Source organism: Dendrobates tinctorius, unplaced genomic scaffold (assembly GCF_039654945.1).
Source record: "Dendrobates tinctorius isolate UK_male_01 unplaced genomic scaffold, ASM3965494v1 ptg000035l, whole genome shotgun sequence".
Classification (NCBI taxonomy): domain Eukaryota; kingdom Metazoa; phylum Chordata; class Amphibia; order Anura; family Dendrobatidae; genus Dendrobates; species Dendrobates tinctorius.
In genome coordinates, this window is record NW_027361703.1 from 64,588,958 (window position 1) to 64,616,511 (window position 27,554).

General features: G+C 39.1%; 1 protein-coding gene across 1 annotated transcript in view; it reads right to left on the reverse strand.

Annotated features, from left to right (window-relative positions):
• The window catches only part of LOC141087760 (pendrin-like), a 63,036-nt gene that overhangs the window by 2,820 nt on the left and 32,662 nt on the right, over window positions 1-27,554 (reverse strand). The window contains exons 10-19 of the mRNA XM_073573557.1: window positions 25,302-25,415; window positions 25,103-25,180; window positions 14,279-14,374; window positions 10,977-11,083; window positions 10,617-10,686; window positions 9,382-9,474; window positions 9,183-9,278; window positions 8,438-8,671; window positions 3,290-3,344; window positions 413-558 (exon numbers count right to left, since the gene is read on the reverse strand). Of these exons, the coding sequence (XP_073429658.1) occupies window positions 413-558; window positions 3,290-3,344; window positions 8,438-8,671; window positions 9,183-9,278; window positions 9,382-9,474; window positions 10,617-10,686; window positions 10,977-11,083; window positions 14,279-14,374; window positions 25,103-25,180; window positions 25,302-25,415 (1,089 nt within the window). The remainder of the gene's footprint in view (window positions 1-412; window positions 559-3,289; window positions 3,345-8,437; window positions 8,672-9,182; window positions 9,279-9,381; window positions 9,475-10,616; window positions 10,687-10,976; window positions 11,084-14,278; window positions 14,375-25,102; window positions 25,181-25,301; window positions 25,416-27,554) is intronic.

A 27,554-nucleotide genomic window follows, 5' to 3' on the forward strand; every position in this document is an offset into this window, starting at 1 on the left:
GAAGGATCAACTTTATTCTCATTTGCACAAGGAAAGACTAGAAGCAATGGGATGAAACTGAATGGGAGGAGACACAGATTAGATATTAGAAAAAACTTTTTGACAGTTAGAGTGATCAATGAGTGGAACAGGCTGCCACGAGAAGTGGTGAGTTCTCCTTCAATGGAAGTCTTCAAACAGAGGCTGGACAGACATCTGACTGGGATGATTTAGCGAATCCTGCTTTGAGCAGGGGGTTGGACCAGATGGCCCAGGAGGTCCCTTCCAACTCTACGATTCTATGATTCTAATAGACTATACCTAAATAGTTGTATTCACTCCTAATGATGCTTGTTCACTATTCTACACCATTTCTGCATATGTAAGAGAGCCTAATCCAGAAAAGATCTATTATGGGCCTCATTTCCCTTACCTTCTCCATTAGTGGATCGTGTGCATCACTGAACTTTCTCTTTTCTTCTACATATAACACTGCATCATGAATAGTCAAGAAGAAAATGTCTGGCTTGATTTGGTCATCGAAAAAGAGACAGTCTTCAAATTTTTTATAGACGTTATCTAGTAAAGGTAAGGAGAAACATATTTACCCTTTGTACTTCAGCTTTATGAAATAAATGTGATTTGTGACAAACGGTGCCATAGATGAAAAATAAGTATGACGTGGTCTCAGGGCTTCATTACTAACCAGGCGCCACAGTTTTTACATGATGTACATTACCCTAGATATGCTGCTAGACCATATCCACTGTAACCAATACAAGCACATTTATTAGTTATATGGCATCATCTGCATATGTATTGATTTATTTACAAGAGTATTATGAATTCTAAGCTTTAGTCTTATATGCTGTATTTCCTACACGGCCTAGCCATTACATACATCAGTTGTTTCCAGAGATATAGCAATCTAGCTGGATTTGTCTCTGTAAGTCCTCCATTGAGTCACTCGGCCTTTTTAAACTTTGTTATTTGTATTTATCTATTAATAAATTTGTCATTGATATGAGATTTCATAGCACCATTTTTTTGTCTACATCATATCCAGTTGTAGTTGCGTTTCGAGCTATGTATTCAGGTTACTCGGAGTGGAGACACAGCATTGTATCTTAATTAAGCAGAAGTCTATTTTTAGCAAGCCAGTGAGAATAGACTGTTATCTATATGTTGACTAAAATGAAATTTATGTATTTCTTTCTGGTTGGTCAAGAAAACAGACTTTTGCTCGTGTAAGACTGCAATATTGACTTGTAAGTTGACATTTAATATAACACATTGTGCTCTTATCCTTGATGACTAGTGATGTTTATTGATATGATAATTATGCATTGTCTAGGAGTAAAAACTATGCAAATAGATTAAATAATTAAGTAATCTTGATCTCATCTCCATTCTTACCCTGTATGTAAATACTGAATGAACTACACTTGTTAATTATAAAAAGAGGTTACATGTCTCTATAGAGAGAATGAGAGAGCCAGAGATTTAGCCAAGACTTTCAAACATCCAAGGACTCTACAGGACTACGGCCAAGACATCTGTTTTACCCTCGCGCTATGTTGTCTGAGTAGCATTACACCCACGTTAAATGGTGGACGTGCGGTGGGACGATCTCTGGTCCATGCAATTTGGACTAGTGTTCCGAGGTGCCCTCTGACCCCCTGCGTCTCCACATTATGGTGGCAGTGGTGGGATACTACTCAGCGTGGCGGAATCGGGGGAGCTGCAGGGGACTGGTTCTCAGACATCGTCCAGGGCTCCACAACCAGGGTGGTATACAGACAGACCCAGCAGACCATTGATGAAGCATGCATAGCAGTTTTCGGACTCCGCTATGTCAAACCCCACCAACTCGGCCTTGGGAAGAAGACCAGAGTGGATATATGACCTCAACAAAAAACGGAAACTACAGGAGCTGTGCCAGCTTCCATGGATTGAATGGGATTTAATCCAGAAACTACAGGATGGGGGGCCGCGATGTGTGAACTCAATGGATACAAGTCGCTTCACCTCTATTGCGTGTGGAGTTTATTTTTGCAAGGAGGACATGGAATATGCTCTGAGAAAACTGGATGATAGAAAGTTTTATTGTCATAAATGTGAGACCTCTTACATTCGTGACTGTGCTTAAAGACATGTTGTGGTCTGTCACCGATAAGTGGAGGATGATCGGAATCCTATCAAGTCTGGTTAATTAAGATGGGGGAGCAATGTGGAGACACAGCATTGTATCTTAATTAACCATAAGCCTATTTTTAACAAGCTATAAAGAATAGACTGTTATCTATATGTTGACTTTTGAATTTATGTTTTTCTTTCTGGGTTGGTCAAGAAAACAGACTTTTGCTTGTGTAAGCATGTAATATTGACTTGCAAGTTGACATTTGATATACCATATTTTGCTCTTATCCTGGATGACTAGTGATGTTTACTGATATGCTAATTATGCATTGTCTAGGCCAGTTTGTTAACTTTGAAAACAGAGGAGGAAAAACTATGCAAATAGATTAAATAATCAAGTAATGCTACTTGATCTCATCTCCATTCTTACCCTGTATGTAAATACTGAATAAAAATACTTAAATATAAAAAGAGGTGACATGCCTCTCTACAAAGAGATTCAGCCAAGACTTCCAAACATCCAGGGACTCTATAGGATTGCAGCTAAGGCATCATGGCTCCATCACAAGGGACACAGATATGTCATTCTACAGGATACCAGCTTAGGGGACCTCAGCCCAGCTGGAAGGATACAGATCTGCTTTATTGACGATCGTAAATCCATGGATACATTTGGAGAAAGCCAGGATTGAGATCCGCCAGTCGCCTGGCTCCATGCAGATGTTCAGAAAAACCATGTTGTGACCCTCCAGTCAACTGCCCTTGTACCTGAATGGACTGTCATTTTCCTACACTTGTAGTTACCTCCTCTCTGTGTGCGTGCCACAGGTGGGGTAATCCGCCCTGGAAGATCTGAAGTAACAGCTGCTATTATCTCGAGTCAGCAGAAGGGTGAGACTCTAATGTGCACAATCTTGGGTATTTTGCTGGGAGTGTTCTACGTGTTATCTGCCTGTTTTGTGGTTTAATACAGCAGTGCCACACTGTTTTACTCTCACCCTGTGTTATATGAATAGCGTTATGGCCACGTTAAAGGGAGAGCTGGTGGATCATCCCTGATCAATGCGTTTTCGACTAGCGGACCGTGGCGTCCGCCGACCCTCCCCGTGTCTCCACACTCGGCATAGGTATTTTTGTTAGTTTAATGAACAATTGGAATAGAATGATTTACCATCACAAGCTGCAATGTAGACATCTACATCAATCCTTTTGAATTCTTTGTATACCTAAAAAATTAAGAAGTTTCTTAAAAATTGAGGTTAAGAATAAGAAGGGGAGACAGAAAAGACATCATTGAAAACATTTGATACTTAATGATATGTTAATCTAATGTAATTGTCCTCCTGGTAATGCATTGACTTTACAATAAAGACTAATTAAGCCTTGAACATGAAGTTTCATCTCCGGCAGGCAATTTAAAATTAAAGATCTATGACACTCTCAAAGGCATATACAGTATGTATGTATGTGTGTGTATATATATATATATATATATATATATACACACACACACACACACACACACACACACACACACACACACACACACACACACACACGCATCTCACAAAATTAGAATATCAAAAAAATAATTTCACTTCTTTATTACAAAAAGTGAAACTCATATTATATAGCGTCATTACAAACAGTGACCTATTTCAGGTGTTTATTTCTGTTAATGCTGATGATTTTGGCTTACAGACAATGAAAACAGAAAAGTCATTATCTCAGTAAATTAGAATACTTTATAACATTAGCTTGAAAAAATTATTTTAAAATCCGAAATGACATGTTTGTTCAGTAAATGCACTCAATACTTGGTTGGTCTTGGTCAAAGTCCCAGAGTCTGGAGGAAGAGTGGAGAGGCACACAATCCAAGCTGCTTGAGGTCTAGTGTGAAGTTTCCACAATCAGTGATGGTTTGGGGAGCCATATCATCTGTTGGTGTAGGCACACTGTGCTTTATCAAGACCAAAGTCAGCTCAGCCGTCTACCAGGAAATTTTGGAGTACTTCATGCTTCCCTCTGCCGTCCAGCTTTTCGCAGATGGAAATTTAATTCTCCAGCAGGACTTGGCACCTGTCCACACTGCCAAAAGTACCCATACCTGGTTTAAAAACAACAGTATCACTGTGCTTGATTGGCCTTCAGACTCGTCTGACCTTAACCCCATAGAGAATCTATGGGGTATTGTCAAGAGAAAGATGAGAGACACCAGACCCAACAATGCAGACAAGCTGAAGGCTGCTATCAAAGCAACCTGGGCTTCCATAACAACTCAGCAGTGCCACAGGCTGATCGCCTCCATACCACGCCGCATTGATGCAGTAATTGATGCCAAAGGAGCCCCAACCAATATTGAGTGCATTTACTGAATATACATTTCAGTAGACCAACATTTCGGATTTTAAAATCATTTTTTCAAACTAGTGTTATAAATTATTCTTATTAACTGAGATAATGACTTTTGGATTTTCACTGACTGTAAGCCATAATCATCAACATTAACAGAAATAAACACTAGAAATAGATCACTCTGTTTGTAGTGGCTCTATATAATGAGTTTCACTTTATGTATTGAAGAACTGAAATAAGTTAACTTTTTGATGATATTCTAATTTTGTGAGATGCATATATACACACACACACACACACTGTATATGGATACTTATACAGTGGGTACAGAAAGTATTCATACCCCTTTAAATTTTTCACTCTTTGTTTCATTGCAGCCATTTGGTAAATTCAAAAAAGTTCAAATTTATTTAAAAAAACCTGAAATATCACATGTCCATAAGTATTCAGACCCTTTGCTCAGTATGTATTGAGTAGAAGCACCCTTTTGAGTTAGTACAGCCATGAGTCTTCTGGGAATTATGCAACAAGTTTTTCACACCTGGAATTGGGGATCCTCTGCCATTCTTCCTTGAAGATTCTCTCCAGTTCTGTCTGGTTGGATGGTGAACGTTGGTGGACAGCCATTTTCAGGTCTCTCCAGAGATGCCTAATTGGGTATAGGTCAGGGCTCTGGCTGAGCCAGTCAAGAATGGTCACAGAGTTGTTCTGAAGCCACGCCTTTGTTATTTTAGCTGTGTGCTTAGGGTCATTGTCTTGCTGTAAGGTGAACCCTTGGCCAAGTCTGAGGTCCAGAGCATTCTGGAAGAGGTTTTCATCCAGGATATCTCTGTACTTGGCTGCATTCATGCTTCCTTCAATTGCAACCAGTCATCCTGTCCCTGCAGCTGAAAAACACACCCATAGCATGATGCTGCCACCACCATGTTTCACTGTTGGGATTGTATTGGGCAGGTGATGAGCAGTGCCTGGTTTTCTGCACACATACCGCTTAGAATTATCACTGAAAAGTTCTCTTCGATCCTCATCAGACCAGAGAATCTTATTTTTCATAGTCTGGGAGTCCTTCATGTGTTTTTTAGCAAACTATGCGGGCTTTCATATGTCTGGCACTGAGGAGAAGTTTCTGTCGGGCCACTCTGCCATAAAGGCCCGACTGGTGGAGGGCTGCAGTGATAGTTGACTTTGTGGAACTTTCTCCCATCTCCCTACTGCATCTGTGGAGCTCAGCCACAGTGATCTTGGAGTTCTTCTTTACCTCTCTCACCAAGGCTCTTCTCCCATGATTGCTCAGCTTTGGACTCCAATGATGGAGTAGAACCATCTCAAGGAGGATCGCAAGGAAATAGACAGCATGTGACTTAAATCTGAGCAAAGGGTCTGAATACTTATGACCATGTGATATTTCAGTTTTTCTTTTTCAATAAATTTGCATAAATTTCTACATTTCTGTACATTAATGAGGAAAAAAATGATCTCTTGAATTTACCAAATGGCTGCAATGAAGCAAACAGTGGACAATTTAAACGGGTCTGAATACTTTCCGTACCCGCTGTATATTTGTCTGTGCATGTAATATATACTGTATGTATATATATATATATATATATATATATATATACACTGTATATATATATATATATATATATATATATATATATATATGTATATATATATATATATATATATATATATATATATATATCATGGAGAATTATGAATAAATATTTGTATATAAAGCTTAATTTTTAATAAAGTGTTGTGGATTTATTTTTGATTTGGGTAGATTTACCCCTGTGCATACTGTGACCTGTCCTAATTAGACAGAGTCTTATTGAGCGCTCAAAGAAGGAAAGACGCCAGACTTGGTTGGCACAATACCTCCCAGCAAAACTCTGGAAGTTTATTGAATATACTTGGTTTTATCAATTGTACAGAAAAGGAGTGGCTACTCATTAACATAGAGGCTTTACTCCTTAGCTAATTGGTCAGTTTTAATGCATAAACATATATGGGCGTCGACCTGGGGTTATTTAGACACCACGTGATTTACTGTCCGGAGTCTTGCACTTGTCAGCAAGTCTCCAATATCGGCCGGACCACCTGGCCTAAGTTCCTCATTCCCTATGTCTGCTAGATATTTCTCAAATCACAAGACAATGAGATGACTGGGTAGCAGGTTATTTCCACCAACTAGTTATAAGGTTCAAACTGTGAATATGTATCTGTGTGCAGTATATATGAGTATATAGCCTATAGAAGGCAAGTGAGATCTATATGAAATACATATACATATATATTTCCATAACAAAGTAATATAGAATAGAGCTATGCCTATTAATGGAAGTCAGCAGATAGTGATGAAACATCAAAATTTGCACAAATACAAGTCTTTTTTAAAAAGTCCAGTACAACTGTAGGCAATAAAAAAAGCTCTACACTCACCTACTATATTCCCACCCATCCCTTGAAGATTGTGAGCCCTCGCGGGCAGGGTCCTCTCTCCTCCTGTACCAGTCGTGACGTCTATTGTTTAAAATTACTGTATTTGTTTTTATTATGTATATCCCTTTTTACATGTAAAGTGCCATGGCACTATAATAATAATAATTTGAACCTCTAGAAGTGCCAATACTGGAGCCTGGGTAGATGGATATTGATACTAGTACACCCTGTCGTGCCCCGTGTATTGCTCCTGATGAAACAAGGGCAGTATCCAAGTATAAAAGATATGCCCAAATAATATGCAATTAAGTGCTACACGTTTCCTCCTCAGTTCCGAGGATTCATCAGGGGAGTCTGTTTTGTAGTGGGATGGGGAACTTAACTGAAAAGAGAGGGCCTCATAGTGACCGAGAACCCCACAGCCGTGCACTCATGGTGCTGCATGGCACATGATAAATGTGTGGACACAAAACTTTCTCCTATACACAATGTGTTATATATAGGGTATTGATCAGCTTGCGTGTTTCCGGTGTTCTACATCATTTCCGGGTAGTGAGCTGAATTTCCAGTCCTAGCGCCATTTATGCCATGTGTTGTCATGGGAATGTGTCACTATGACACACCCATATCACACTAATACATAGGAGGGGACACATGTCATGGGAAGGCATCGGAATGGCGCATCTAATGGTGCACTGTATAATAGGCACGCTCACAACACTGACTTCTGCCATTGCATCATCAATCATGGTTAATATGCTAAAGATGGAGGAGTGACTTTTGATCGGTGCATGATCTGGGAGGGGGCGTGTAATTTGTGCGTTGCCATCGCAACGTGTATAACTAAATTAATATTAACATGGCAACTTGGTTTGGTTGGTCAGCTTACAGTGTAGGATCCAATTGCATCCAGGTGTCTGGAATTGGAGGACTTTTAGAATATTAATATAATAAATAAGTGGGAAATAAAGGTGAAAAGGGGAGGTCATAACAGGAATCAAGTGTGGGATAGAAATAGATGGCCACAGATTGGTTGGGGTCCAGGTCCTGGGACCACTACTGATCTCTCAATAGACTCCAGAACAGGGTGCAGCCAAGCAAACAGCGTCGGCCTGAGCGCATACATAAACCAGAGTATGATTAAGCACAAAGCATAGGCTACAAATGCTTTCCATTGAATCTGTAGACTGTGTGTGTGCTCAGACAAGAGCTTGCTGCTCCTGTTTGCTGAGCTGCACAATGTTCATGAGTGCAAGTACCTGGACCACAACTAAGTTGTGGGCATATAAAATGCCTGCCAAATATGAAACAACTTTTTTAATTAATATGTAAATTGTAATGAGACGGTGATCTTCAGACATGCTATACATGCAAGCATTTCATATCAGTGGGAAATATAATGTAAGTAGGCATAGTCTATATATAGTCTATATATTCTTTATATAAAACAGGCCGTGAATATGGTAAAAATATCAACAGCATAAGTTGCATTAACCCAGGAAATTAGAATTTTGCTTACCACTTTTAATGACCTTACAGCCACCACATCTAGAAAAGTTATTTGCCCAAAGTCAAAGATGAGGCTGTGAATTGTGACTTTGGGGACATTCACTTTAACTGGCAGCTCTGAACTCCAGTCTACTTGAACCTCCACATTTTTCACTTCTGGACTCTCTTCTTTTTCTGGGTCTTCAATATCATCATCTGACTCAAACCCGTCATTATCTGTCCCCATATCACTGATGATGCCATTCTAAAAAGGAACAGGGGAGTGGATTTTTTATGTGATGCAGATAAGGAATATGCACATGGCAAGCAATGGCACTATGATTATGTACAATAACTCCTATCGTGGCAGACTATTTGTTAGTGGAACCTACTATGGACATAACTGACAGCAAACTTGGTTTATAAGTCAATCAGCAATAAAGGGAAGTAGACCATTGCTGCAAGTTCTTTTTTTATAGTAACGTAGCTCCACAGTAATATTAACTCTTGCTATGATTGACACATTGAGTGACAAGGTTAAGAATATTTGCGTATGTAGTATTTAGCATAGTGTGCTACTATGTAAATTTTTAGTAGTTGTTTACAAAATATATATTAAATACTTAAAAATAAAAACATTTTAGTACAGTGAACTTGGAGTTTCATTTTCAGGAAACTAGTGATTTTCAGCATTCCTATCATTTAGTCGGTTATGCAGTTTATTACATGCGATAAAGCTTTCTCATAAACAATAATACATAGGGGCAAGCCATTACCTTAGTTGCTTTTAGCTGTCCTTTCTTAATCAGTTTATTTATCTTCCTCAGAGCTTTAGTCCGCTTATTAAAAACTCTGACAGCATCAAACCCAACCTAAAATGAAATCAACATGATACATTTACTAACCCCATAGCAAACGACTAATAGTATTATGTAAATTATTTTAAAGGATGAATACAAATGTAAATGCACTCACAACTGATTGAATGCCACTCTTTAGTCCATCAATATTACCATAGAAAATACCACTAGTAAACCGGACAATTTTAAATCCTTCTGGTTCCACAGCCTGGGAGAAAGAAATAGAAATATTAGCTGGACTGTACATGAAGATGTACTTAAATACCTAAATCCCATCCACTGTTTGGAATACACCTAAAAAGACCCTTTCTGCCCAACGAGATTTCTGTTGTGTTCAGTTGACTGCAGAGAGCTGCATTTTAGTGGCTGTTGATTGGCTACTTGCACATTAATCAGACTCTAAGACAATTGTCCATTATGATGTCTCCAACACCACATGCAGCCAACGCGTTTCAGAAAAATACTGGTTTTCTTTGTCACGGTAAAAGCATGTTTCTGAAACATGTTGGTTTTTGCCTCTTCCAGGTCACCGCACATTTTCGCTAGTGACGGTACATGCCCTGTCCAGGAACTCATGCAGGTGGTTGCCAGGAAAGCAGCAGGCTGGGGCACACTGGTGATATACCACTACACGTGTACAGCATTGATTTACAACACCAACCAATAGAGCTCAGAACCACATACAAGAACCCATAGGATCTATCGATACATTTAATTACCATCAGCAGAGTTTCTTGGGTTAGTCGCATGTGGAACTTTAACAGGTATTCCCATTTCCAAGATCCTATCCCAATATTAAGTAAGTGTAATAATGTTAATATTAGCAAATACCTCCAATTACGAATGTAGTATAGTTCTTCTAATAAGCTGTGTCTCTTACCCCATGTGCATGGCATTGCAGTAGCTTAGGTATCCATGGTCGTGACTACAAACAACTAAATAACTGTCTCTATATGAATGGTCATAACCATGGATATCTAAACTACTGCAATGCCCTGAACATGGGGTAAGTACCATAGCAAATCAGAAGAACTATATTACATTCCTATTATTATTATTAGACCTACTACATATTGGAATAGGATCTTGGAGATGGGAATACCCTTTCCACTTATGGAACAGTTGGGACACACAAATAACAAACTGCTATCACTATATATTTTATGTTCCATCTAATATTGCCACCCAAAGTTTTATATTGTCTGATTTGCTTATTTGACATTATCCGGAGTTAAATCGACATATTAATTCTTCTGTCACCTATGCTAAGTGCAATATAAATTTCTATTTCTTTAATTATCTTTTACTACAAACAGATTTTGCATGTTTAGAAAATTTAGTTTTACTTACATTTTTGTATTTTTTAACTTCCTTGTAGATTTCTGTTCCCGGGATGTTTCCAAGCCCACCACATGACGGGCTAGAAGAACAAACACATGAAAGATAAATATACAATAGATACTTTGTCATGAAATATAGGCTTACTTGGAATTATCTATCATATGAGAGATTGCGTATTAGGAATTCACTAATACCTAATTCACTATTAGATTGTGCTAGTGCATATAGTGTATAAATAAATAGTGTATAAAGTGGTTCCAAGGTAAGAGCCTTCACATGAGGGACTAGACTGAATCTCCAGTCTTGCTTTTTGATGAGCACATTTAGCATACTGGCCTCTTGATTGATATTTAAAAGACATCTACTTACAACTGAACTCGTAGAACAACGGTTAGTAATCCAAATATTAAACCGGCCAACAATCCCAGGTCAAGTCCCAATAGGATGGATGCAATACATGTGAATACCCAGATTACCTAAACAAAAAAAGGGTTACTTTATATTGTTGCTAGAACATTAAGATTGCCTTGTAGACTGAAGGAGCAAAATATGCCCCATATTAAAATTAGCGTCTGCATCATTGTTACTTTTCTCCACTTGTCACCCTGCCTCTATTTTTTAATTAACATGGTAATTTCTGCCTTAAGGCATATCATCAGAAGAATGTGCATATGCACACATGATTGTATTGTTAGCAGCATCAGGAGCAGCACACCTTTTGAAGCTGGTGTACACATTAAAAATACTGAGCACAGGCAAGACCCTGGAGCGGTCAGGACAGGGCATATCAGTCAATGAGATGGGGCAGTGTTCCTTTACAAGCTCACTCTAGAGATGTTGTGCACTCCATTTTCCTAGTACAGTGCCAGTGGAAGACTTATTACAGTTAGTTTCCAATCAATATCAAATCCCTGGCACATTACAAGATATTACATAAAAAGCCAGTAGTGTGACTATATTAACTTCTCAAGCTTTAAGGTTTTGTGACTCAATGTCGGCATCATTTGAGGCTTACAGCTTTTGCCAGTGATGTAGGCAGCCCAGTCCTTAAAAGATATTCCCACTGTGGGAAGTTATGGAGAATCAGTAGGGTATGCCGCCACTTGCTGGTTGACGGGGTTCAATCACATTCCTTGGAGTGTCACAGCCATCTAGATACTTTGCACAGATCTGTAACTATGCCTTGTTCGGTCAATGGTGCTTAGGCCTCTTTCACACTTCAGTTTTTTGCATCAGTTCAAATTCGCCAAAAAGTCAGACAAGCGGATCCGTTCTCAACTGATGTGAACGGATGGCACAGGATCCGTTTTCAGACGGATCCTGAAAATGAGGAAATTTAAAGGAACCGCTAGCCGGGGAGAGAGAGAGGAGAGAGAATTTTTTTTTTTTTTCCGGCACCCAGAAAGAATTGCGGGTTAAATTAGTGTCTGGAGGATCCGACAGAGAAAAAAACGTTGCAAGCTCCGTTTTCAAATCTTTGAGGATGGTGACGGACAGAAACTTTTGGCGGATCCGAAAAAAAAACGGATGCAACGGACGGCAATCCGTCACAATCCGCCAGTAATGGAAGTCAATGGGGAAAAAAAAAAGAAAATTGAGGATCCGTTTTTTTCAAAACCTGGCGGATTGTGACTGATTGTAGAAAACTGAAGTGTGAAAGAGGCCTTAGTTGCAGTGCAACAGAGCAATCTGTGAGGGTCCAACAATTGAACTTCCATTTGATCAGCGACTGACAGCGTATTTATTGATATGCCATAACTGTTATGCCCTGTTTTCATTATTGTAGAATAGAAAGCGCATCTTCACTATTTTGATTACAGCAAACCACAAATGGAAAATGTCACATTTCTAGAATTTAAAATAGCTTCTCATTCCCTTAAATGCGGTATCTATTCTCTGCCCTTTATAATTAATGTCAATAAGTGACGGAGCAGAAATATAACTATGAACCCTGGTCCATGAGCGGAAAAAGTTATCACAGTGATCATTAAGATCCCAAACGGTTCCAGTACTGTATATATAGAGCCCTGGCAAAAATTAAGAGACCACTGCAAAATTTTCAGTCTGTCTGATTTTTCTCTTTATAGGTATATTTTTGAGTAAAATGTAAATTGCTCTTTTATTCTATAAACTAATAACAATGTCTTCGAATTTTCAAGCACTAAATTTTGTATTTATTTTCAGAAAATGAGAAATGGTCAAAATAACAAAAAAAGCAGTGCTTGCAGACATCAAATAATGCTAAGAAAACAAGTTCATAATCATTTAGAAACAATACTAATGTTTTAACTCAGGAAGATTTCTGAAATCAATATTTTGTGGAATAACCATGATTTTTAATCACAGCTTTCATGCGTCTTGGCATGCTTTCAACTAGTCTTTCACACTGCTTTTGGGTGACCTTATGCTACTCCTGGTGCAAAAATTTAAGCAGTTCTTCTTTGTTCGATGGCTTCTGACTATCCATCTTCCTCTGGATTACATTCCAGAGGTTTTCAATGGGGTTCAGGTCTGGAGATTGGGCTGGCCATGACAGAGATTTGATGTGGTGGTCCTTCATCCACACATTGATTGATCTAGCTGTGTGGCATGGCACATTGTACTGCTGGAAAAAAACAGTCCTCAGAGTTGGGGAACATAGCCTGAGCAGAAGGAATCAACTGTTTTTCCAGGATAAACTTGTATGCAGCTTGACTCATACATCCTTCGCAAAAATTAACCTGCCCAATTCCAGCCTTGCTGAAGCATCCCCAGATCATCACCGATCCTCCACTAAATTTCACAGTGGGTGCAAGACACTGTGGCTTGTATGCCTCTCCAGGTCTCCGTCTAACCATTAGATGACCAGGTGTTGGGTAAAGCTCAAAACTAGACTCATCAGAGAAGATTACCTTAATCCAGCCCTCTATGGTTCAATCCTTATGGTCTTAGGCAAACTTCAGCCTGGCTCTCCTTTGCTTCTCATTGATAAAAGGCTTTTTTCTAGCTTTACATGACTTGAACCCTACTTCTAGGAGCCTGTTATGAACTGTTCTTGCCGTGCACTTCACCCCAGCTGCCATTTGCCATTCCTTTTGTTGGTCACTTGATGTCATCCTGCAGTTGCTGAGTGACATTTGAACAAGATGCCGGTCATCCTGGTCAGTGGAGAGTCATTTTCGCCCTCTGCCGGTCTGTAGCTTTGTTGTCCCCAATGTCTGCTGCTTGGCCTTGTTTTAATGGACTGCTGTCTTAGAAATTTTAAGGATGGAGGCAACATGATGCTGACTGTATCCCTCTGCTCGTAAAGCCAAAATTGAGCCCTTCTTTTCCTCACTCAAGACTCTTTCTTTTCAACTCCTTTAGCATGTTTAAAAGTTATTTTTTTTCATTCCTATTACTTTTGGGATATTACTAGCACTTGCTTGGCCATCCAGCTTGTCCTGTTGCAAGAGAATTGTGAACACCACAGCAGGGTTTTTTATACTTTCCTTCATTAAATAAGATTTGGTTCAGGTGATCACCTAATCAGAAGCACATTAAGTAGAATGAGGTGTACTCTGGTTGGAATTCAACTGACACTGGAATGGAATGGCTGTCAGACATGTAGAGAAGCTATTTATAAAACTGTGCGGTGGTCTCTTAATTTTTGCCAGAGCTGTATATATCATACAACTGTTATAAATACTTACGGAATCCCACTTGTTCTGTCTCCATAAACGGGGCACATCAAAAACTTGCCAAAACATCCCTTTAAGATTTGCTATGACAATGGCCGCCAGCACCGACTGTAATGAGATGTATTAGTTAGCCAATGTTCTTATAAACAAACTTTAATTAAACAGCAATACTGTATATTGTTTTTAGAAGCAATTATTTTGTGATGTTAACTTTTTGTCTAGAGAACATTTCCAAATCAGTAACCACCCTATTTAGAGGTCAACTTTACAAATTATATAGATATTAGTGTTTAAATTATTATAATTGTAACATGTTAGTTTTATCATAACACCTTTGGGATTGACACTAAAATAACATATTTTGAGGGGGGGGGGGCATTGGAAAAAAAAATAAGTTCCCGTATGCATCTTGTATGTTACGTATTCTATAGTATAAATTACTCTGCAAAAAAAATGTAGGGTTTCATTGCATCCTTCATCATTTGCAGCTACACTACATTACAGAACAGAACTTGCTTGTACTGGAAATGTGTTTTACATTGTAAAATCATTTAATATTGAAAAAGACTGAAGCCCCCAATTTATCAAGACCGGTGAATCTTTCCTTGTCATAATGTGGGGGCGTGTTGGAGGAGACACTTCAGACACCCCTTTATGAATAAAGACCATCTGACGAGTGGTGTGCACCTAGCCATAAATCTTAGTCACCTGGAGTAGGATTTCTAAACTATGGAACGTAACAGCTTGTCATGAATTAGACAAGCTGTTGCATCACACCAACGCTATGCCCATTTTGTGACTTTTTAAAGTGATTTATGGCAGAATTGTGACAAAATTGCTTTGATGGGTCAGCGCCTGAAAGTTTTAGAGACAAGATATTTGCTACTCAGAAGACCAGTAATAGTCTCTGATCACAGCGTTGGACATAGTTGGACACAGCGTTGGACAAAGTCATCAATGTACAAAGTAAGGGAAGAGTCAGACAGCTATACAGTGGCATGTAAAAGTTTGCGCACCCCTGGTCAAAATTTCTGTTATTGTGATCAGTTAAGCAAGTTGAAACAGAGTGCTAGGCGACTGAAGAACCCATGGCACCATGGCTGCTGTTTTTTGGCACAAAGTTAGAGGAGGCTGGATTTTTATAAAGCTGAGATATTTGCATCACCTCGCCTCTCCTAACAATGATAGTGAACAATCCATAACCCTAACAGGTTAGATAAGGTCTGAAACCTTGGTCAAAGTCATCTGAGGACACAAATATCCAAGGGTACTCAGACTTGTGCATTAGCCCATTTTCTTTTTTATAATTTTTAAAATGTGAAAAATTACACACACTATATATATATATATATATATATATATATATATATATATATACATACACACACACACACTGCAAAGGAAATGTGTCATCTTTAACATTAGCCCCTCAACTTGCTCAACTGTTCACAATAAGGCCGGGGGTCACACTGGCGAATAAAACGGACGAATGCAATGCGATTAAAAAAAATAAAAAAAAATCGCATTGCATTCGAACCCATGTTATTCTATGGGGCAGCTCACATCATGCGATTTTTTATCACATCCGATCCTCTGACTGAGACAATCGCAGCATGCTGCGATTGTCACCGATTTTCGGATCGGATTCGACAATACAAGTCTATGGGGGAGAGAAAAAATGGGATTGCAAACGGACCCGATGTGTGAGTTGCGATAAAATCGCACCAAAAGCCGGCATTTTTTTTTTCCTACATACAGTAAAATCACAGTGTCCGGTTAAATAAAGCAACGAATTAATAGATCTAGACACATTAAATATATATATATTTTATACATGTTATAGAGACACATTAATATATATATTTCTAATTCATACAGTTCTTAATTGCAGAATAGCCGCTGAAACATTTGCCGGCTTTTGTATAGTTATGCTCCTGCCCGACATGAAATGACACATGGTTTACATATAGTTAACCATTTCATTTCATGGTTTTTTTTTTTTATGTCTATCACTATTAATTATATGAGGGCTTGTGGGTAAAATTTTTGAGTTGTAGGGGTTCATTTAAGGGGTTGATTCGTTGTATTAAATTACAGGGACTCCCTGCAGCCTCAGTGACATAAGCGGGAGTCTCCGCAATTTAATACAACAAATTAACCCCTTAAATGAACCCCTACAAGCCCAAAATTTTACCCACAAGCCCTCATATAATTAATAGTGATAGACATAAAAAAAACATGAAATTAAATGGTTAACTATATGTAAACCATGTGTCATTTCATGTCGGGCAGGAGAATGTTATACAAAAGCCGGCTAATGTGTCAGCGGCTATTCTGCAATTAAGAACTGTATGAACTAGAAATATATATATTAATGTGTCTCTATGACATGTATAATATATATATATATATATATATATATATATATATATATATTTATTTAATGTGTCTATATCTATTAATTAGTTTGTGTGGGGAAACGTGTCATTGAGCTCCATTATATGTCCATTTTGCTTTCCTGCGAGAAAATCTCGCCAGACGGATGTCAAAAGGATTCTTACATGCGATTAAAATCGCATCAATGAAGAAAAATCGCATCAAAAACGCATCACTGGTTAAGATACCTTTGTGCGATTTCGGACCGTTAAAATGGGACCGATTTTTTATTCGTTGTGTGTGACTCCAGCCTAACAGTAATTTTAACCAAAGGTGCACTAACTTTTACATGCCACTGTATAGCTAGGACAAGGATCGCAATGCAATGCTCATACAGGTTGGCAGATCTCCTGAGCCAAGCGTGACAGCTGCATAGAAATACATGCTGTCACTCTTGGGTCAGGAGAGCTGACGGTCAGTCCGAGCATTGCGTTGGGATCCTCGTCCAGGTTATATGACCGTCTGACTTTTCCCTTACTCATTTTTCTGTAGATTATTTCTATATATAATATATAAAATAATCAGCGTTTCTGATGTAAAGTTTCCTGTTTTACTAGTCCCTTTTCAACTATCCGATCATTAACCCCTTCACCCCCAAGGGTGGTTTGCACGTTCATGACCGGGCCAATTTTTACAATTCTGACCACTGTACCTTTATGAGGTCATAACTCTGGAACGCTTCCATGGATCCTGGTGATTCTGACATTGTTTTCTCGTGACATATTGTACTTCATGTTAGTGGTAAATTTTCATTCAAATAACTTGCGTTTATTTGTGAAAAAAATAGAAATTTGGCAAAAATTTTGAAAATTTCGCAATTTTCCAACTTTGAATTTTTATGCCCTTAAATCACAGAGATACGGCACACAAAAAACTTGATAAGTAACATTTCCCACATGTTTACTTTACATCAGCACAATTTTGGAACCAAAATTTTTTTTTGTTAGGAAATTATAAGGGTTAAAAGTTGACCAGCGATTTCTCATTTTTACAACACCATTTTATTTTTAGGACCACATCACATTTGAAGCCACTTTGAGGGGTGTATATGATAGAAAATACCCAAAAGTGACACCATTCTAAAAACTGCACCCCTTAAGGTGCTCAAAACCACATTCAAGAAGTTTATTAACCCTTTAGGTGCGTCACAGGTATTTTTTTGAATATTTAAAAAAAAATGAACATCTAACTTTTTTTCATAAAAAAAATAATTCAGGTTCAATTTTTTTTATTTTACCAAGGGTAACAGGAGAAATTGGACTGCAAAAGTTATTGTGCAATTTGTCCTGAGTACGCAGATACCTGATATGTGGGGGGGAACGACTGTTTCGGCGCATGGCAGGGCTCAGAATGGAAGGAGCGCCGTTTGACTTTTTCAATGCAAAATTGGCTGGAATTCAGATTGGACGCCATGTCACGTTTGGAGAGTCCCTGATGTACCTAAACAGTGGAAACCCCCTACAAGTGACCCCATTTTGCAAACTAGACCCCCCAAGGAACTTATCTAGATATGTGGTGAGAACTTTGAACCCACAAGGGCTTTACAAAAGTTTATAACGTACAGCGGTACAATTAAAAAATCATATTTGTTCCACAAAAATGATCTTTTCACCCCAATTTTTATTTTCCCAAGGGTAACAGGACCATAAAAGTTATTGTGCAATTTGTCCTGAGTACGCTGATACCCCACATGTGGGGGTAAACCACTATTTGGGCGCATGGCAGAGCTCGGAAGGGAAGAAGCGCCATTTGACGTTTTTGGCTGGAATTGAGATTGGACACCATGTCGCGTTTGGAAAACCCCTGATGTACCAAAACAGTGGAAATCCCCCACAAATGACACCATTTTGGAAACTAGACCCCCTAAGGAACTTATCTAGATGTGTGGTGAGAACTTTGAACCCCCATGGGCTTCACAGAAGTTTATAACATAAAGCCATACAATTAAAAAATCATATTTTTTTCCACAAAAATGATCTTTTCACCCTCAATTATTATTTTTCCAAGGGTAACAGGACCCTAAAAGTTATTGTGCAATTTGTCCTGAGTACGCTGATACCCCACATGTGGGGGTAAACCACTATTTGGGCGCATGGCAGAGCTCGGAAGGGAAGCAGCGCCATTTGACGTTTTGGGCTGGAATTGAGATCGGACACCATGTCGCGTTTGGAAAACCCCTGATGTACCAAAACAGTGGAAACCCCCCACAAATGACACCATTTTGGAAACTAGACCCCCTAAGGAACTTATCTAGATGTGTGGTGAGAACTTTGAACCCCCATGGGCTTCACAGAAGTTTATAACATAAAGCCATACAATTAAAAAATCATATTTTTTCCACAAAAATGATCTTTTCACCCTCAATTCTTATTTTTCCAAGGGTAACAGGACCCTAAATGTTATTGTGCAATTTGTCCTGAGTACGCTGATACCCCACATGTGGGGGTAAACCACTATTTGGGCGCATGGCAGAGCTCGGAAGGGAAGCAGCGCCATTTGACGTTTTTGGCTGGAATTGAGATCGGACACCATGTCGCGTTTGGAAAACCCCTGATGTACCTAAACAGTGGAAACCCCCCACAAATGACACCATTTTGGAAACTAGACCCCCCAAGGAACTTATGTAGATGTGTGGTGAGCACTTTGAACCCCCCAGTGCTTCACAGAAGTTTATAACGCCCGGGCGTGAAAATAAAAAATTCGTATTTTTTCCACAAACATGATCTTTTAGTCACCATTTTTTTTTATTTTCCCAAGGGTACCAGGAGAAATTGGACCCCAAAAGTTGTTGTCCAATTTGTCCTGAGTATGCTGATACCCCATATGTGGGAGAAAACTACTGTATGGGCACACGTCGGGGCTCGGAAGGGAAGTAGTGACGTTTTGGAATGCAGACTTTGATGGAATGGTCTGCGGGTGTCATGTTGCCTTTGGAGAGCCCCTAATGTACCTAAACAGTGGAAACCCCCCACAAATGACCCCATTTTGAAAACTAGACCCACTACGGAACTTATCTAGATGTGAGGTGAGCACTTTGAACCCCCAAGGGCTTCACTGAAGTTTATAATGCCAGGGCATGAAAATAAAAAAATCGTATTTTTTCCAGAAACATGATCAATTAGTCCCCAATTGTTTCATTTTCCCAAGGGTAACAGGAGAAATTGGACCCCCAAAAGTTGTTGTCCAATTTGTCCTGAGTACGCTGACACCCCATATGTGGGAGAAAACTACTGTATGGACACACGTCGGGGCTCGGAAGGGAAGCAGTGACGTTTTGGAATGCAGACTTTGATGGAATGGTCTGCGGGTGTCATGTGCGTTTGGAGAGCCCCTGATGTACCTAAACTATTGAAACTCCCCACAAGTGACCCCATTTTGGACACTAGACCCCCCACGGAACTTATCTAGATGTGTGGTGAGCACTTTGAACCCCCAAGTGTTTCACAGAAGTTTATAACACTCGGACGTGAAAATAAAAAAAATCATTTTTTTCCTCAAAAATTATATTTTTGCCCCCAATTTTTTATTTTCCTAAGGGTAACAGGAGAAATTGGACCCCAAAAATTGTTTTGCAATTTGTCCTGAGTAGGCTGATACCCTACATGTGGGGGTAAAACACTGTTTGGGCGCATGGCAGAGCTTGGAAGGGAAGGAGCACCATTTGACTTTTTCAACTCAGAATTGGCTGGAAATGAGATCAGACGCCATGTTGCATTTGGAGAGCCCCTGATGTGCCCAAACAGTGGAAACCCCCAATTATAACTCCAACCCTAACCCCAACACACCCCTAACCCTAATCTGAGCCCTAACCCTAGCCCTAACCCTAGCCCTAACCCTAGCCCTAACCCTAGCCCTAAGGCTGTGTGCACACGCTGCGGATTTTGCTGCGGTTCCGCAGCAGTTTTGGCCGCTGCGGACCAGCAGCAGTTTTTGCTGCGGTGTACAGTACCATGATTCCCTATGGGAATCAAAAACCGCAGTGCAGACGGTGCGGAATTTTCCGCGCGGATTATCTGCGGTTTTCAATCCGCAGAAAGAATTGACATGTCAATTCTTTCTGCGGATTCTCCTGCGGTTTGCCATCTCCTCTATTGAGGAGATGAAAAACCGCAGGACAAAACCGCAGAGCAATCCGCAGGTAAAACCGCAGGTCTTTTCACCTGCGGATTTTACAAAATCCGCGCGGATGAATCCGCACCTAATCCGCAGCGTGTGCACACAGCCTTACCCTAACGGGAAAATGGAGATAAATACTTTTTTTTTAGTTTTATTATTTTTCCCTAACTAAGGGGGTGATAACGGGGGGTTTGACTTACTATTTATGGCGGTTTTTATGTTTGGCGGCTGTCACACGCTAAAAGACGCTTTTTATTGTAAAATAGTTTTTGCATCACCACATATTGAGAGCTATAATTTTTCCGTATTTTGACCCACTGAGTCATGTGAGGTCTTATTTTTTGCGGGACGAGTTGACGTTTTTATTGGTACCATTTTTGGGCACGTGACATTTTTTGATCGCTTTTTATTCCTATTTTTGGGACGCAGAATGAACAAAAACCAGCGTTTCATGAATTTCTTTTGGGGGGGTGCGTTTACACCGTTCCGCGTGCGGTAAAATTGATAAAGCGGTTTTATTCTTCGGGTCAGTACGGTTACAGCGATACCTCATTTAGGTCGTTTTTTTATGTTTTTGTCAGTTTTATGCAATGAAAACTATTTTATATAAAAAATAATTATTTTTGCATCGCTTTATTCTGCGAGCTATAACTTTTTTATTTTTTCGCTGATGATGCTGTGTGGCAGCTCGTTTTTTGCGGGACAAGATGACGTTTTCAGCGGTACCATGGATATTTATATGCGTCTTTTTGATCGCGCGTTATTACACTTTTTGTTTGGCGGTATGATAATAAATCATTATTTTTTGCTTCGTTTTTTATTTTTATTTTTTAAGGGGTTTGCTAAAAGGGTTAACTAATGGGACAGTTTTATAGGGCGGGTCATTACGGACGCGGCGATACCTAATATGTGTACTTTTATTGTTTTTTTTTTTATTATTTCCAAAAAATGGATTTATTGAGGGAATATTTTTTTTTTTTTTTCTAATTTATTTGGCGATTTTTTTAAATTTATTTTTACATTTTTTTTTATTTTTTTTTTACTTTATTACATAGTCCCAGGTGGGACATCACTGTCCTGTGACAGATCGCTGATCTGTCACATCACAGATCACTGTGACAGATCAGCAATCTGTCACAGGCATTGAAGAAGACTTCCTCTTGCCTGCGCTTTGCAGGCACTGAGGAAGCCAGCTTCCTCAGGTCCCCGTCGCCATCTTGGATTCGGGGGCCTGGAGGATAGGAGCCCCCCGCAGCAGCGCTGCACATTGCGCTGCCGTGGGGGGCTCAGGGAAGCACGGAGGGAGCCCCCTCCCTCCCGATGCTTCCCTTTAACTCCCGGTACACCGTGATCATGTTTGATCGCGGTGTGCAAGGGGTTAAGGTGTCGGGGGCGGTCTGTGACCGCCCCTGACACATAGTGCCGGGTGTCAGTTGTGATAATCAGCTGACACCCGGCCGCGATCAGCGGCGCTCACCACGTGGGCGCCGCTGATCGCGGTAGACGTACTATCCCGTCCACGGTCATACGGGCCCGGGTACCGTGGACGGGATAGTACGTCGGATGTCAGGAAGGGGTTAAGGTAAAGGAAACACTTTCCATTGTCATAGGTTCACACGACCGTGTATTCTGTGTGAGTGCTGTCGATAAAAAACTGGACACCACAAGACTGCACTCAAACCAATATTATTCAATGGGTAGTGCAGATGACAGAATTTAAACGTAAAACATCTCAATGTGCACTAGTTTCTTCCTCATGTCAGATGAGACTCACCCATTCAACTCTATGGGTACGCCACAAAAAAAAAAAAAATCGGTTTTCATTCGGAGTAACTCTATGGCACCCATTTTTTACAGATACATTGACATTTTTTAACCTATCAAGCTGCAATTAGGCTATGTTCACACTAGACTTTTTTTCTGCATTTTTTTCTGCTGCAAAACCTACTCTCTTGGCAGTACAGAAGCTGCTGAAAAAAAAACAAACAGGTTTTGCTTGTTTTTTCTTGCGTTTTTCTTGTGTTTTGTCATGCTACATTTGTCTCTTGTGTACGCTAATAAAGGTTAGTGCCTAAAGAAAACCAATCTGATTCTACTTCATCATGTTTTGGCCCAAATAATGCAGCAAAACCTTACACCTGCATTTTTCAGTGTTTTTTTTCACCACCCATTTCGTTCAATGGGTGAAAAACGCTGAAGAGAAAAAAAAAAACACTGAGGCTATGTACCCACGTATGCAGAAAATTCCTGACAAAAAAACCCAGACTCCTTCCCAGAAAACACGTTTTTCCGCACGTTTTTTCCAGAGCATCCCCAGTCTCATAGAATATAGTTAGAAATGCGGATTTTTCTGCGAAATTAATGAGCATGCTGCGTTTTTTACCGCGATGCGTTTTTTTCACGGAAAAAAACGCATCAATATGCACAAAAAGTGCGGAATTCATTCAAATGAATGGGATGCTTCTTGTAAGCGTTTTTTAAGCCTTTTTGCCAGTAAAAACGCTTAAAAAACGAGAAAAAAAACGCTTATATGTGCACACACCCTGAAAGAAGTTACTTGCTTTATTCTGCAAAAACCAAGCAAATGCACAAAATACTGACACAAAAAACAAGCAAAAAAGCCAAGCTGCGTGCATGATATTTCTGAAATCTCATAGACTTTGCATTAAAAAAAATTGTTGAAAAAAACGCCTAGTGTGAACATAGCTTTAGTCTTGTAAATTGTTAATAGCCGCTTGCACATGGACGACAAATGAAAAAAAAAGTCATATGAATTTTCTGGATGGAACATGGACGTTTTTGTATCCATTCATGTGAACATAATTCTCTGCCATCTTACCTTAGGTGGCCTCCTAGAAAGTTTTTCTACTACCCAGAAACCTTTCATTTATATGTCTAACATCAAAAATCTAGGAAAGATTAAAGCATTTTATGTTCTACTTGAGATTCATCAGTTTATCAATCTTTCCAAGGAACCAGGTTAAAAATGACTATTCTATGTGATCTTATTTTGCGTGTGCATAATGGCCTAGTGGCTGTTAAATACTGTATATGGTTGCTTCTAATCAATTATCTTGTTCACTGCAGTCGAGGACTATTATATATTTGCCATAAAATAATGCCATTGAGCTTTATTTAACACAAATGTCGTATTTGTTATGGAGAAATCACTTTTCAAATATCATTATGCAGCATGTCATAACATTTCGACTATTATCTTTAAAGGGAATTTAATACAAAAAACCTTGGCACACACAAAAAAGGAATGAATTTCCAATGATCAAAGATCAAAATTTATTGTATATCATAATTTCATGTCAAGATAGACCAAAAATATTACAAAAAACAAGTGATCCACGGACCCTTTCAATTGGCCATCCACACTTGTGTGACTTATATGATGAACCTCATTCTGATGTCTATGGATCATTATTCCCACAGATAAATTCTTGAAAAAGGCATTATAGCCGAAACGTTGAATTTTATTCTGTGGATCACTTGTTTTTTGTAATATTTTTGGTCTATCTTGACATGAAATTATGATATGCAATAAATTTTGATCTTTGATCATTGGAAATTCATTCCTTTTTTGTGTGTGCCGAGGTTTTTTGTATTATATTCATTGTTGGATTTTACCTCTGAGCACCAGATAATAAACAGTGAGCACCCTGATTATCTTCAATTTAAAGGGAATTTGTCAGCAGATTTTTACTACCACATCTGAGAGCAGCATAATGTAGGTAAAGAGAAGCTGAATCCACATATTACTTAATTTACTGGTGCTGCTGTTCTGACACAAAGTTTTTAGATTTAGCAATTCAGCAGCCCTGAGAAAGCTAATCCCGCCCACACGACAGTTAACCCCGCCCACACAAGACAGTGATGTGCCTATCACAGAAGGGGGCGGAGTCGGATTTGCAAGTGCTCACCAGCTATCCACAGCAATGATAATCACAATGTGATTATATCTTTAGTGTAAATAAACAACACCACACAGCCGGAAATGTAACATTTGGTTGAGTTCAGTGTTTTAACCCCTATCTCTTGCTGTTCTCAGATTACATAGAAAAAAATCTGTTGTCAGATTCCCATTAAATTGTGACCACTTACTGGAATATTAATTTAATTTTATTGAAAAGATATCTGTTTTGCATTATAGGTTAACAATTTCACAACTGCAAATACAGTGTATAAGGTAAGCAGGCTGTCAGCAAATGCTAGAAGCATGGCAATTAATAAGTAACCTGCTCCAAATTAAACAAAATCAAAAATTGAGTTCCTTACCTTCTGCAGTGGTTCAAGGAGTCTCCCAAGTGCCACTATAGCAATTAGCACAATAAAGGCTGAAATGAGGCCAGCTATCTGCAACACAATATATTATTACATATTAGATTATATATCCTACAAATATATTCTTATTATTTAAAATGCAAAAGGAACTGGTGAAGAGAGAAAATTGCCCCAATACGAAGCTCTGGCTAACCTGAGTCTTTCCACCAGTGCTTTCCTGGACAGCTGTACGTGACAAGGCGGTGGTGGCACAAAAGCAAGAAAATGCTCCACTGAAAATGTTGCTGATCCCAAATGCAATAAATTCCTACAAGAAGATAGAAACGGGCATTTTGTACAGTGTAATGGAGCAATACTTTTACATAATACGTTGATGTCCATGCTTCTACATTTACATTTCATAATGTAGATTTACACCCATCAGCAAATCTAAACATTTTGGTCTACCCTGAATAATTTTGTTTAGATGCAATGAGAAACATTTATCAAGTAAAATGTGCCAAAATTCCTTCATATTTTGTTCCAAAAACCTGACTTTCATAACCTGCGCAGTATTTATATTGTGTTTTAGACACTGTTTGTGCCTTGTCCAACAAGATGATGTGGCTTTACAGGAAAGAGGCACACTTTCCTTAAAAGGCGGACATGTTAAGTCTGTCCACTCTAAGAATTATACCAGTATGAAAAAAACACTTTAAAGTGTTTAAAAACACTTTAAAGATACGCTGCACAGCTGGATAAACTATTCTTGTTTCTGGAGTGGAAGATTTTTTTAAAAAATTTAACTACTGTAGTATGGCGGTGTTCACACCGTGCAGTAATGAGGCAGTGATCATGTAAAGTTCAAAAAGCAAACATATTTAATATTCAAAAACTCACAAAATGAAAGCACACGGTATCCTCCAGATCGCAGCTGGGTTATCAAAACAGTCCGTATCCAAGACCGGTTGCACCACCATGTCACATTGAGGGGCACCAGGCATTTGCTTGCCTTGACTCTGTGTTGACTTCACACAAGCCAGATGTTGCAGAGCCACCTGCTCTGCAGCTTGCAAACAAACACTGACACACTCAACCCTTTACTGCAGGGTTTTTAAATGGAATCTGTGGCCATGGGTTATTTGTAAGACCCGGCTGGATGAAGCAAACAGCCCCACTACCATCCTGTAGTTCGGTCCAAAAATAAAAGCCCATGTGGGGTTTTCTTAAATCTGCCTTGAACAAATAGCTTGCCCAAGACCACACTTACTTTTATTCTGCATTGCAACCACAGCTATATCTGTGACTGCAATGCACTCCAGCTTCTATGCGCATCCTGGGGGATACATAGCGTCACTTGCATATAATACCCGTCACTGCCTCACACCACGCGTTTCAATGCCAAACTGGTGACCTTTTCAAGTTCAAAAAACATATATATTTTTTTTAACTTGAAAAAGATGTCAGTGCGGTCTTATAGAGTGCAGTGAAATTAAAAAAATGTTTTCTAACACTATGGCTGCAAGAACTATTTATCCAGTCGCACAGCCGAACCTTAAAGTATTTTATTCCTACTGAATCTGAATTTTTTCTGGGCTTTATCTTACAGCAACGAATCAGCAGCATCTAGTATTTTTAAGGAGGTACCTCATATCCTTCTAGATGCAATACCATTTTTTATATATATTTTTCTCCTCTAATAGGGTCATCCTATTGTGTGCACTTTCCTTTACCTCTATAGTACATCCTTAGTCTAAGAATGAAGCAATATTGATAAATATGAGAGAAGAATGAATGTGAGTCTAATTTGTGTAAAATTGTAGGAAATTTGCTGGACACTGTGTATTTGAACAATTTGCAATTCAATTTGGGCAGATCTCCAAAAATATGCCCAGCGCCAGTTTACACAAAGCAGAAGATTGCATGAGCCCTAGAAGGCTCACATGACCTCATGCACAGCCATTCAGCCAAATAGTGTACATGACAGGACACAGTGAAAAATAGCTTCATACACTTACCCTACTTCCCGATTTCTAGCCATATATGTTAAGCTCACTTGAACAATGGCTGTATTAACCCATTCACCCCCAAGCCTGTTTTCACTTCCTGAACATGACTAGGCCAAATTTTACAATTCTGTCTAAAGTTTTACAAAGTGTCACTTTATGGGGTAATAACTCTGTTTTTTCGGGACATATTGTACTTCATGAACGCTTCAACGGATCTAGGCAATTCTGAGATTGTTTTCTCATGACATATTTTACTTCACTTTACTGGTAAAATTTCTTCGCTATAACTTGCGTTTATTTATGAAAAAAGGCGGAAATATGGCAAAAATTTTGAAAATTTTGCAATTTTCAAACTTTGAAATTTTATGCCCTTAAATCAGAGAGTTATGTGACACAAAGTAGTTAATAAATAACATTTCCCACATGTCTACTTTACATCAGCACAATTTTGGAAGCAC